Source organism: Myxocyprinus asiaticus, chromosome 24, assembly GCF_019703515.2.
Source record: "Myxocyprinus asiaticus isolate MX2 ecotype Aquarium Trade chromosome 24, UBuf_Myxa_2, whole genome shotgun sequence".
In the NCBI taxonomy this organism is placed as follows: Eukaryota; Metazoa; Chordata; class Actinopteri; order Cypriniformes; family Catostomidae; genus Myxocyprinus; species Myxocyprinus asiaticus.
In genome coordinates this window covers 34,135,843-34,149,438 of record NC_059367.1, presented here as the reverse complement: position 1 = coordinate 34,149,438, position 13,596 = coordinate 34,135,843, and the positions used below count along the sequence as shown (strand labels likewise).

At 38.5% G+C, this 13,596-nt stretch overlaps 1 protein-coding gene across 4 annotated transcripts in view; it reads left to right on the top strand.

The window, feature by feature from the left end:
- si:dkey-220o5.5 (actin filament-associated protein 1-like 1) overlaps positions 1–13,596 on the top strand; it is a 125,675-nt gene that overhangs the window by 13,985 nt on the left and 98,094 nt on the right. For all 4 annotated transcript variants that reach the window (XM_051652827.1, XM_051652826.1, XM_051652825.1 and 1 more), the window contains one exon: positions 3,279–3,423. In XM_051652827.1, coding sequence (XP_051508787.1) covers positions 3,408–3,423 — 16 coding nt within the window. In that variant the 5' untranslated portion in view covers positions 3,279–3,407. The remainder of the gene's footprint in view (positions 1–3,278; positions 3,424–13,596) is intronic.

Sequence of the window (13,596 nt, the reverse complement as noted above, 5' to 3'; positions counted from 1 at the left end):
GATAGAAGGACACACAGACAGATGGACAGACAGACAGACAGACAGACAGACTGACAGATAGACAGACAGACTGACAGATACTTGATGTATCAATGGACGGATGGACAGACAGACGGATAGTGGATGGATGGATAGAATATTGTCTAATTGGACAACCTGTTTTAGAATATCACTTAAAATATAATCAAATGTCCTAAAATATTTCTTAATAGGAGAATTAGTACTCTTAATGTCGAATGGACCAGAATATCTTGGAGATTTCTATTTCTCCTAAAAGCTGATGTTACTCTAAATTCATTTTCATTTTTCTGATGTAACTTGTCAAAATTGTCTTTTTTATTTTTTTGTAATCTATAGACCTGTAAGTTTTCAGAATAAGTAGACACAAATGGAATTAAATTCTTATTAGTTTCCTTTTTCCTATTCAGGTCTAAGGGAGCTATATGCATCACCTCTGATTTTATTGTTCTCAAAAAACCTCTTACTGTAACTTCTCTGTCAAAGTGCACTTAACAAAATTCCAAGTGCTTCTAACATATGTTCCTCCTTCGAGCATATTCTTTTAAATCAAATTAATTGTGATTTAATTATACCTCTAAAAGTGTGCCTGGGATGGCAACTGAATTTCTCCAGTAAAGCATGAGGATCAGTCGATTTAAAAACTAATTTAGTAGCCAAATTTTTATTCCCCTCATCCCTGATTATTAAAAAAACCTCTGTATCCAAAAACTGCAATCTCTCCTCATGTAACTCATATTTAATTTTAATTGAAGGGTGATGACAATTCAGAATAGATATATCTGTATGGAATTCTTCTATGGGATGATTCCATATACCAAAAATATCATCAAGATATCTAAGGTATATTAATGATAATTATTGGCACTTCTGAAAAGCTGTTTCTTCCCAACTCCACATATAAATATTTGCATACGCCTGGGCAAAATTTTTTCCCCATCGCTGTACCGTATATTTGTAAATAATATTTCCCATTAAATTCAAAATCATTATGAGTAAGACTAAGATATAGTAGGGTCAAAAGGGCCTCCTCTGGACATTTAGAATCTGGATATATTGCAAAAGCCTCCCTAACTGCATTTAATCCTAGTGAAGTATCGATATTTGTGTATAGATTATCTATATCAAAAGAGAAAAGGAGAGAGTTCTTAGTCACTTCAATGGTTTTTAACTTGTTTACACACTCAAAAGTATATTTGATATAGCTACAATGTTTTTAAAAACAAAGGGTTAATAAAATTATCTATAAATTCCGCTACTCTATACGATTCTGAACCACAATCATTTATAATCGGTCATGGACATGGGATCATATAAGGAACCGTCCACGACTCCTGTGGCTTATGTATTTTGGGAAGAAGATAGATAGATAGATAGATAGACAGACAGACAGACAGACAGACGAACGGATGGGCGAATGGAGGGATAGACAGACAGACGAACGGAGGGATAGACAAACAGACAGACGGATGACAGATAGTGGATGGATGGACAGACAGACAGACGGACAAATGGAGGGATAAACAGACAGACGGATTGACAGATAGTGGATGAATAGACGATGGATAAACAGATAGATAGAAAGACAGACAGACAGACAGACAGATAGTTGATGGATGGCTGGATGGATGGATGGACGGATGGACAGACAGACAGGCAGATAGTTGATGGATAAATAGACAGACAGACGGACAAACAGACAGATGGACGGAGCGATAGACAGATGGACAGACATATGGAGGGGTAGACAGACAGACAGACAGATAGACAGATAGTGGATGGATGGATGGACGAACAGACAGGCAGATAGTGGATGGATAAATAGATAGTGTAATGAGTTTCACAGCATGGGCAAGGAAGAGGTGGGAACCAGCTGAACAGCAACGTAAACTTTGATGACAGAACATAACTCAAATATAACATAATTTTTTTTTGCAGCTAACAAAACAAAGATGCACACACACACAACACGTGTGTCTCTCTCTCTCTCGAACTGGCGTCCTGGCCCCTCCTTATCTCTCTCCCGCTGATTAGACAACTCAGTGCCAAGCGTGCATTATCACGGCCCAGCCACACCCTCCTCCTCGTCACACTCCTCCAGATTCAGGCCAGAGAAACCTCCGGTCTGACCTACTCCCCCCTCCCTTCCTGGAGGGGAGGTGTTGCCCTTTCGGCTGTCCTTCCTCCAGCCGTCTTCCCCACCTCCTGGGAAACTAAAAGAGAGATGAGGGGAGGGAAAGGGGAGAGGGAAAGAGCGAGCAGGAGAGACAGAATGAGAGAGAGGAGAGAGAGAGAGAGAGGAAAAGTGGCTCATCGTTCCCCGGACACACTGTCGCCTGGGCCATATTTGCCCTAATATCAGAGGTCTTACTAGAAAAAAAAAAAAAAAAAAAAAAATTATGATCTAACGTGAATTTTCTTGATAAAAAATATGATCGTGCCTGGTAACGTGTGCATGTAAAATGGCTAGAAATAGCATTTTAGCTTAGCGTAAAGCTGACAATTTACACAAGGTTTATTTCTATTTCTTCTGCTCCAAACTCACTTCAAACTTACTTCTCTGTCTGCTCGTATGAATGTAACACATCATAAGAAAGTGTTTCACCGCTGTTCAAACACTCTTTGGATCGCATTATTTATATGTATAAATGTTTTCCATCTGAAAGGATTAAATATTAAATGAAACAAATGACAATAAAATGCAAAGTAATCTCTTCAGTAATCAAAATACTTTTTGAATGTAACTGTATTCTAATTACCAGTGATTTAAATTGTAACTGTAGTGGAATACAGTTACTTATATTTTGTATTTTAAATATGTAATCCTGTTACATGTATTCCGTTACTCCCCAACCCTGGCCATAATACATTTATTATGTTAACATTGATAATATTAGAATATTTAGGACTACAGTATATTAGATCTCACCTATAAAATCAGAAGAATTTATTACGAGGGCATTTTTGCTGCAAGCCTCCCTTAATTTCTGACCCTGAGTTAGATAGTGTATTGTGGATAAAACTGGTTTGTACTATTGCTATTACAGAATACAGTAATTTTGTAATTCTCACCGTGCTCCACAATTACATCTCCAACAGTACACCTCCAGAGGTCGGCGCTTTTGAGCAGCTTTTCCAGCGGGGTTTCGCTTTCAGAAGGCGGAGACAGTTTAGTGAGACAGAGTGATGTTGACTGGATGGACACAATGTTGTCGCCTGTTTGGACAGTTACTCTGTAATCTTCGTTTGTCTGCCGTCAGGTCCCTTGAATCACTTGAATTACACATCAGTCCACTTTGAAATCATTTACACATCCAGAAACGGACACAGCGATGAACTCTGGGAGCGACCGACAACATTTACCTTGGAAGGTTTAAGCATTTCCAGCGATGGACAAGCAAAAAGGTATTTCTCTCTGCCTGTGAAATGCTCATAAATGTGGAAGTTTAAAAAAGGTTTACTAGATCTACTTCATATCATCCACAGAGCAACCTTTCCAGAATTATTTTAGTATTTAGTGAACTTCTGGGTGTAGTGGTTAAAACTTTGGGCTGGTACAGGTAGTTAACGGATGTAGGTTTAGTAATAAATGGTAATAAAGGTACTGTACGTTTGTCCAGTTACTGGATGAAAGCACCAGCTAAATTATTCGTTTATAATCATAATCATATTAACCCTTGTGCGAACTTCGCACAACGGCATAGATTTTGCCAAAGGTGTGAATCATTGGGGTGAATTTTGATATTTCAACCTCAGTTCCTATAATACATCTATAATACACTGTGTACACAAAATAGTTACACTCAGGACCTCAGGACAAAAATGTCCCCATTGAAACCCATTAAAACTGCAATATTTGATCTCAGTGCCATTAAAGCACAAAACTATGAATTCTGTGATATTATGCTTTCATTCTAGAGCCCTGGCTTCAAAATTGAATTTTTTAAAAAATATTTTCCACCAGATGGCGCCGTTTTTCTCATGTTTATTCTATGGAGCAAATACATGCTTTTTTCTATTTTCTGTTTGCTGTATTTTAGAGCACTGCAGGCCAATTGAATACATGATGCAGCTAAAATTGTGTGGGTGTGTTGGTATGGATGTCAGAGTGTGTTTTGTGTGTGTGTATGTGTGTTTGGGAGTCAGGTTTAAGTGGTTTACGAGGACTTTTTTTTAGGTTACAAACTGGTAATTATAAGGGTATTATGCTATAAATGTGGTTTATGAGGACATTTCTAGTGTCCCCATAATTTAAATCGCTTAAAAAGTATACTAAACGATGTTTTATTGAAAATGTAAAAATGCAGAACGTTTTTTGTGAGTAGGGTTAGGGTATAGAATCTATAGTTTGTACTGTTTAAAAATCATTATGTTTATGGAGAGTCCTCATAATGGTAGCTGCACCAACATGTGTGTGTGTGTGTGTGTGTGTGTGTGTGTGTGTGTGTGTAAAAAACAACAGTGGCATTATATGAACAAACTGGCATTTAAAGGGTTAAAATCCTGAAAATGAATGAATATTTGGTAGTTATAATCAGGACTGATGTTGGTTAAAAAATCTAAGTCATAGAAAGTGGAAAATAATATTAATACACTGGCACCAAAAGTTTGGAATAATGTACAGATTTTGCTCTTATGGAAAGAAATTGATACTTTTATTCACCAAAGTGGCATTCAGCTGATCACAATGTATAGTCAAGACATTAATAACGTGAACAATTACTATTACAATTTGAAAAAAATGTTCAGAACTTCTTAAACTACTTCAGAGTGTTCTCATCAAAAAAATCCTCCACATGTAGCAAAGATAGCTTTGCAGATCCTTGGCATTCTAGCTGTCAGTTTGTCCAGATACTCAGGTGACATTTCACCTCACGCTTCCTGTAGCACTTGCCATAGATGTGGCTGTCTTGTCGGGCACTTCTCACACACCTTACAGTCTAGCTGATCCCACAAAAGCTCAATGGGGTTAAGATCCATAACACTCTTTTCCAATTATCTGTTGTCCAATGTCTGTGTGTCTTTGCCCACTCGAACCTTTTCTTTTTGATTTTCTGTTTTAAAAGTGGCTTTTTCTTTGCAATTCTTCCCATAAGGCCATGAGTCTTCTCTTTACTGTTGTACATGAAACTGGTGTTGAGCGGGTAGAATTCAATGAAGCTGTCAGCTGAGGACATGTGAGGCGTCTATTTCTCAAACTAGAGACTCTGATGTACTTATCCTCTTGTTTAGTTGTACATCTGGCCTTCCACATCTCTTTCTGTCCTTGTTAGAGCCAGTTGTCCTTTGTCTTTGAAGACTGTAGTGTACACCTTTGTATGAAATCTTCAGTTTTTTGGCAATTTCAAGCATTGTATAGCCTTCATTCCTCAAAACAATGATTGACTGATGAGTTTCTAGAGAAAGCTGTTTCTTTTTTGCCATTTTTGACCTAATATTGACCTTAAGACATGCCAGTCTATTGCATACTGTGGCAACTCAAAAACACAAAGACAATGTTAAGCTTCGTTTAATGAACCAAATAGTTTTCAACTGTGTTTGATATAATGACAAGTGATTTTCTAGTACCAAATTAGCAATTTAGCATGAATACTCAAGGATAAGGTGTTGGAGTGATGGCTGCTGGAAATGGGGCCTGTCTAGATTTGAACAAAAATGACTTTTTTCAAATAGTGATGGTGCTGTTTTTTACATCAGTACTGTCCTGACTATACTTTGTGATCTGTTGAATGCAGCTGAATTTCCTTCCAAAACAGCAAAATCTGTACATTATTCCAAACCTTTGGCCGCCAGTGTATATAATATTTTTATGGCAGTATTTTGATGCAGACATTTTTGTCCTCTAAGGTCCTGAGAGTGTTTTGTTTTTAATCTGACACTGCACAAAAAATTATAATGCATCAAAATCAGTGTTGTTGCTAATCTTTGACATATCCCAGGCTGTGATAATCACAAAAAAAAAAAAAAAAAAAAAAACTTGGAGAAATTTGGAGACCTCTTTTGCCTGTTTTGTCTAATTTAGTGGTACCTTCTCATCCACACAAGAGGCTGCAAGACTTGTCCAATATCATTAAAATGTAGTTATTTAGCAGATTTGTTTTGTCCAAAGCGACATATAGCGCACATTTGATCTACTACATGAACTACAACTGTAGTACTTTTTACAACAGGTCCCATCTGAAGAAAACTAATGTTAAGTGACTTCGTCAAGGGCACAGAAGTTCATGAATCTCACCAACTGGGATTCAAACCTACAATCTTCAGATTACCAGCCTAGACTTTGACCCACTAAGCTACACCTCCGTGGCAAATGGTCATCCATCCCTTAACCCATTTATTGACTTTCTCAGAACTAAAATAAAACAGAACTAAAATAACTCATTATTGTTGTACTAGAACAGAGTATGTGCATTTGATCATTGTTCTGGAATGTCAGTTATAGGTTGAGAGTCATCAGAAACAACCCAGATCTCAAGAGAGGAATGAGTTTCTTGGTTTGTTTAACTAAAGGTCAGAGAGCAGTGCTAATTTCACCAGCCGCAGTGTAGCGTGAAGTCTGACAGGAGCAAATGAAGACTGATCCACCCCCTCCTTTCTGAAAACAATCATGTGTGTTTGGAAACAAATGGACATCATGGATAATATTACATATTACAGTTAGATACCCATGCAATTTTTTTCCTGACATTTCCCTTAAGTTTTTTTTTTTTTTCTGTCAAGGCTGTGATTTGTTCCTCTTCCGTGTTCTGTTACTATCTGGTGAAAAAAAGAACATGACCCCCAACACACACGTTTACTATCTAAATGGGGACCTACCATATATTTCTATTATTTAATATACAGTAAAGCCAATAATAATTACTACAGACAAACCCAAACCCTAACCTTGTCGCCAAATTATAGCTAAGTATGTACACATACACAAACATTCATGCACACACAGACACACTCTCTCTCTCCTGCATAATATAAATGGCAGAATATTCTTTCCATAATGGCCTCACCATTCGTATCTCATTCATTCAAATGTTGTCTCTCATGTCCTGCTGTGTTACAGTATTTGTTGATCTTGTTAGGATCGACTCCTGTGCCATGCAAACCAAAGTTTCACTATTCAAAACACAGCTGTGCTGGAGTAGCTTAAATTAGTTTGGTGGTTGTATTTCTATACATCAAAGACTCAGCAGCTTGGACTCATCAAGTCAAAATATCCGAGTTGATTGTCAATCACCACACACCCTGTTCATGTGAGGCCTTATTACAGAAACCTCCTATCTTAAGATCAAGCTAGGTTTCTGAAATGGCCATGGTTACTAAATAGATAATATAGGATTCAAAGGTGCGTCCCAAACCGTACACTTCTGCACTATTCTGCAACATTTTGTAGTGCGAGTAGTATTGTATACAGTATATTAACACTGAGAGTGCAAGAAAAAGATGTGTACTATGAGTACCCGGATGATGCACTTCTAAATTGTCAAAACTAAGTGTGTAATGTTGGACACTTTAATCAATCAGCGCTCGCGGATTGCCGTACGTAGCAGAAGGGGTGGAGTTATCTGGCTGCGCTGCTGATCTGACAAAACTATTGTAAATAGTGGATAATGTGGCAACTAGAGAAACTTCAGTGGATACAGCACCTTACAAATGTGAGTTGAATGCTTTACCATCACCTAGGACTGCAACTAATGATTATTTTGATAATCGATTAAGCTAACGATTATTAGAATGATTATTCGACTATTCGGCGATTATTGTAACGATTAATCATTAGCTCTTTACCGATTACTCAGCTTGTGCCCTGACTTAAAAGGTTGTATTAAACATGCTTACTAACAATAAAGAGGACAAAATCATCTTTTAAAAATACCTCTAAATGACATTCACTGAATTAAAGGGAAAAAAATATTTTGAATATTATATTCAACATTCTCAGATAAAACAAATGTACGTTGTTTTAAAGGAGTTTTAGATATTTATATAGGAAAACAAGCCAAGACAAAAACAAATCAAAAACATATTTTGTTGCAGTGAATAATGGGGTGAAGACTACCCTCTCTCACCTTTCTGTTCACTTCAATCCATCTTTAACTCTTATTAATAAAGCTGCGTATTGCCAATTTTCTTCACGATAAGAAAAACACGATCGTACACTTTAGAAATTCAAACACTGCATGGCTGAGTGCATAGTATATATTGTAAGTGCATAGTGGATATTTGGTGAATATTTGGGTCACAGCTCAAGTGTTGAACTGAGGTCGGCTAACGCACTAAAGTTAGCGGCAACACATCGCATGCGTTTGAAATGTCACTTCCGTCAGCTGTTAAACAGCGAATGCTTCTGTATAGAAAAAAATGTTAAGTGCTCCATTTGGGACAATCCTACACTTTAGAAATTCATACACTACACAGCTGAGTGCATAGTACAGGTGCATCTCAATAAATTAGAATGTCGTGGAAAAGTTCATTTATTTCAGTAATTCAACTCAAATTGTGAAACTCGTGTATTAAATAAATTCAATGCACACAGACTGAAGTAGTTTAAGTCTTTGGTTCTTTTAATTGTGATGATTTTGGCTCACATTTAACAAAAACCCACCAATTCACTCTCTCAAAAAATTAGAATACATCATAAGACCAATAAAAAAAACATTTTTAGTGAATTGTTGGCCTTCTGGAAAGTATGTTCATTTACTGTATATGTACTCAATACTTAGTAGGGGCTCCTTTTGCTTTAATTACTGCCTCAATTCGGCGTGGCATGGAGGTGATCAGTTTGTGGCACTGCTGAGGTGGTATGGAAGCCCAGGTTTCTTTGACAGCTCATCTGCATTTTTTGGTCTCTTGTTTCTCATTTTCCTCTTGACAATACCCCATAGATTCTCTATGGGGTTCAGGTCTGGTGAGTTTGCTGGCCAGTCAAGCACACCAACACCATGGTCATTTAACCAACTTTTGGTGCTTTTGGCAGTGTGGGCAGGTGCCAAATCTTGCTGGAAAATGAAATCAGCATCTTTAAAAAGCTGGTCAGCAGAAGGAAGCATGAAGTGCTCCAAAATTTCTTGGTAAACGGGTGCAGTGACTTTGGTTTTCAAAAAACACAATGGACCAACACCAGCAGATGACATTGCACCCCAAATCATCACAAACTGTGGAAACTTAACACTGGACTTCAAGCAACTTGGGCTATGAGCTTCTCCACCCTTCCTCCAGACTCTAGGACCTTGGTTTCCAAATGAAATACAAAACTTGCTCTCATCTGAAAAGAGGACTTTGGACCACTGGGCAACAGTCCAGTTCTTCTCCTTAGCCCAGGTAAGATGCCTCTGATGTTGTCTGTGGTTCAGCAGTGGCTTAACAAGAGGAATACAACAACTGTAGCCAAATTCCTTGACACGTCTGTGTGTGGTGGCTCTTAATGCCTTGACCCCAGCCTCAGTCCATTCCTTGTGAAGTTCACCCAAATTCTTGAATCGATTTTGCTTGACAATGCTCATAAGGCTGCGGTTCTCTCGGTTGGTTGTGCATCTTTTTCTTCCACACTTTTTCCTTCCACTCAACTTTCTGTTAACATGCTTGGATACAGCACTCTGTGAACAGCCAGCTTCTTTGGCAATGAATGTTTGTGGCTTACCCTCCTTGTGAAGGGTGTCAATGATTGTCTTCTGGACAACTGTCAGATCAGCAGTCTTCCCCATGATTGTGTAGCCTAGTGAACCAAACTGAGAGACCATTTTGAAGGCTCAGGAAACCTTTGCAGGTGTTTTGAGTTGATTAGCTGATTGGCATGTCACCATATTCTAATTTTTTGAGATAGTGAATTGGTGGGTTTTTGTTAAATGTGAGCCAAAATCATCACAATTAAAAGAACCAAAGACTTAAACTACTTCAGTCTGTGTGCATTGAATTTATTTAATACACGAGTTTCACAATTTGAGTTGAATTACTGAAATAAATGAACTTTTCTACGACATTCTAATTTATTGAGATGCACCTGTATATTGTGCCTCATTTGTATGTAATTTTGCCAGAAATGTATGTAATTCAGCCCCTGTTCTCTAACTGGATTGACTTTGGATGTGCATTTTACACTGATTGAGGGTGTGCATATGTTTGAGTTTGAGATGCTGTGAATCTACTTGTTTGGTTATCTTTTGGTTACAAAAGCGTGTATGTGTATTTCTGTGTTTTTTCTGTTTATTCATTTTCTAAACACAGTACCACTTCAAAGGCATTAGCAGCCGTCCTATTGCGGGCACAGGATATGGTGATGATATGAGAACAGCACTCTTTAAATCAAACTGTCAATGTTCCTGTATGATTGAATTAGACTCTGCAATAACCTCCTTTACACTTAGTGATACATAGTAGATTTTTTTAATCACATTCCTCAGTGTAACTAACACGTTATATTGAGAACTAATTGTGATGTAATTATTAAAACAAGCAACAGTAGAAAGTCACAGTCACAGATCATGACATATTTGAATCAGAATCAGATTGAGCTTTATCGCCAAACATGCTTTCACATACAAGGAATTTGACTTGGTGACAGAAGCTTCCAGTGCACAAACAATACAACAACACAAGTTTATATAAAAAAACATAATAAGACACAAAAATGTACGGATATACAAACACAATGCAGATAGTGCAAGGGAATTGTGGCAGGGAGGAGGGAGGAGTGTGGCAGGGAGAAGGGTGGGGCCGGGTCGTGATGCTGCACACCTGGCCACGGGCGGAGGAGACCCCTGCCAGCCGCTAAAACGTGGCGGGGTCGAGAGGACTGCCGACTGCGAGCAGGGAGGGGCTCCTGGCCGACCGCCTGGAGCGGGAGAACCGCTGCCAGGGGCAGGGGAGAACCCTTCCGTCCACCGAAAGCACGGCGGGGCGTTCCGTCTGCCAGGGGCTGGAGGACTGCTTCCGATCCGCCTGAGGAGGCGCGGCTGTCGTCCACTAGAGGGTGGAGGAGTGGCCAAGGACCAGGCTACGGCGTATCAGAGAACTGGCGAGTACGTTTTTTTTTTCTCTCTCTCTCCCACTGTCGCTCCATGTTAGCCTTTCCCTCTCGATTTTTGTTGTTGTTGTTTTTCCCTCCCCTTGTCACCCGCCCAGGTCCAAAGAGGCGGGGATGACCTGCCGGCAGGTGGGGCCGGAATAAGCTTGTTATTGCACATAATTATTTATTGCTTGATGGGGCAGTTTTAACTGTTCATGACATGGATGGTCTGAGGGAAAAAGCCGTTCTGGTGCTCAGTGCTCTGTAGCGTCGGCCAGAAGGCAACAGATCAAAAAGGTAGTGGGATGGGTGAGTGGGGTCCAGGGTGATTTTTCCAGCCCTTTTCCTCACTCTGGAAGTGTACAATTCTTGGAGTGTGGGAAGGGGAGAACCAATAATCCACTCAGCAGTCCGAACTGTCCTTTGTAGTCTTCTGATGTCCGATTTCATAGCTGAACCAAACCAGACAGTTATAGATGCACACAGGACAGACTCAATGACGGCTGAGTAGAACTTGTTGTACTTCCATAACTGGTGAAGGAAGTACAACCTCTGCTGGGCCTTTTTCACAATGTGGGTCTCCCACTTCAGGTCCTGTGAGATGGTAGTGCCCAGGAACCTGAATGACTTCACTGCTGCCACAGTGCTGTTTAGAATGGTGAGGGGGGTCAGTGTTGGGGTGTTCCTAAAAAGTCCACAATCATCTCCACTGTTTTGAATGTGTTCAGCTCCAGGTTGTTTTTACTACACCAGTGAGCCAGCCGTTCAACCTCCCTTCTGTATCCAGACTCATCGTCATCTTGGATGAGGCCGATGACACATCCCTGGGGGCACCAGTGCTGATCATACAGGTGCTGAAAGTGAATTTCCCCTGTCTCACTAGCTGCTGCTTGTCTGTCAGAAAGCTGGTAGACTGACAGATAGACATGGGAACAGAGAGTTGGATCTGAGTATATATTCAAGACTCACAGTGCCTCAAGTCACACAAGTCTTAAAATGGTTTTATGTATCTTGCTTGTACATGGTAAATCAATATTTTTGGCCTTTTTAAAAACCTTTATTGATGGTGATTATTAATTATAATTATTAAAGATAGATTAATATATATGACAGGCAGGATAAAGGGAGTGGTATTGGGAAAAGTTGCGGTACAGATTCAGACATCGAGCTTCACATCTCACGTCACAGTATGCGCTAACAGCTAGGCCACAGCTTCAACAAATGTTTGCATTTTCTGTCAAAAATGTCAGTGGTGTTTGTCTGGGCAAAACTCACTGCTACATTGCTAGGGTGTTGTGGATGCTGTGCAGTTGCTAATAGAGTTCTTGGTGTTTTTAAATGCACTGCTATCTGGTTACTTGGGTGTTGCTGTGTGGCTAGGTGGTAGCTTACTAGGGATAGGAATCATAAGCAATTGAACATTTCCGGTTCTGATTCCTCTAAACAGTTCCATTAATGATACTTTTAGTACTTTTGAGAGAGAAATATTCGGAAATAGGAAATGCAGTTCTTGTTGGATTTACTGCCCTCAGATCATTTCATATTTTAACAGAACAGATTCTTGCAAAAGGTGTTTACACAGACTTTTTAATTAAGATATTTTATTAATTGATTGATTTTAATAAAAAAAAAAAAAAAACACCAGTTACAACAGAACTCATCATGTGTATCTTTAAATACACATTGTCATATCAACAACCTTCCAGTAATTAATCTGATTTAAGTCTCATAGTAACAGTTCTTGGTTGATTTTTGAGTCGGGCATGATGAAACAATTATTTGCGGTTCAGTACGTTTTTCATTCACTACAAAGAATTGGCTGATAAAAGTCATACATTCGGGAGGTTACACTATATATTTTGTTGTGTAGATTCAAAAGAACTGGCTCATATTCATTCGGCAATTGGACTAAACTGGTCACACAATAAATTTTGTGCTGTAGATTAAAAAAATGGCTCATAAGAGTCATTCGTTCAGGAATCAGACTAAACTGGTCACACAATAAGTTTCGTGCTGTAGATTAAAAAAACGGCTCATAAGAGTAATTTGTTTGGGAATCGGACTAAACTGGTTGCGCTGTACGTTTTGTTCTGCAAATTTAAAAGAACTAAGTCTATGTATATGTATATATGGATATGTATGTATATGTATTTATTTTTTATTTTATTTTTTTATTGGTTTATTTTTATAGGGACAGTACAAAAACATGATTTCAGCACAAAAACTAAAAAAGATGCATTGTACATAGAGATTATAGCACATGCTAATTTGCATCTCGGGTCTCGAGACTACATAAATCAAGCAATATAAATTAATCATTTAAAAAAAAATAAAAACAAATGGCTAAATAAATAGTAAGGTTGCTCCCAACCCTGGTGACATAGAGTATAAACGATTGTATGTATGTGTGTGTACATATACATGTGTATATCTTTTTTTATTTATTTTTTATTATCTGTAACTTGGGCAGCTCTTGGGCATTTTTCTTTATATAGTTCATATGATTTGTGATCTGTATGCCCTTTTTCAACCTCAATAAAAATATTGATCAAAAAAGAACCAAGTCATAAGAGTCATTC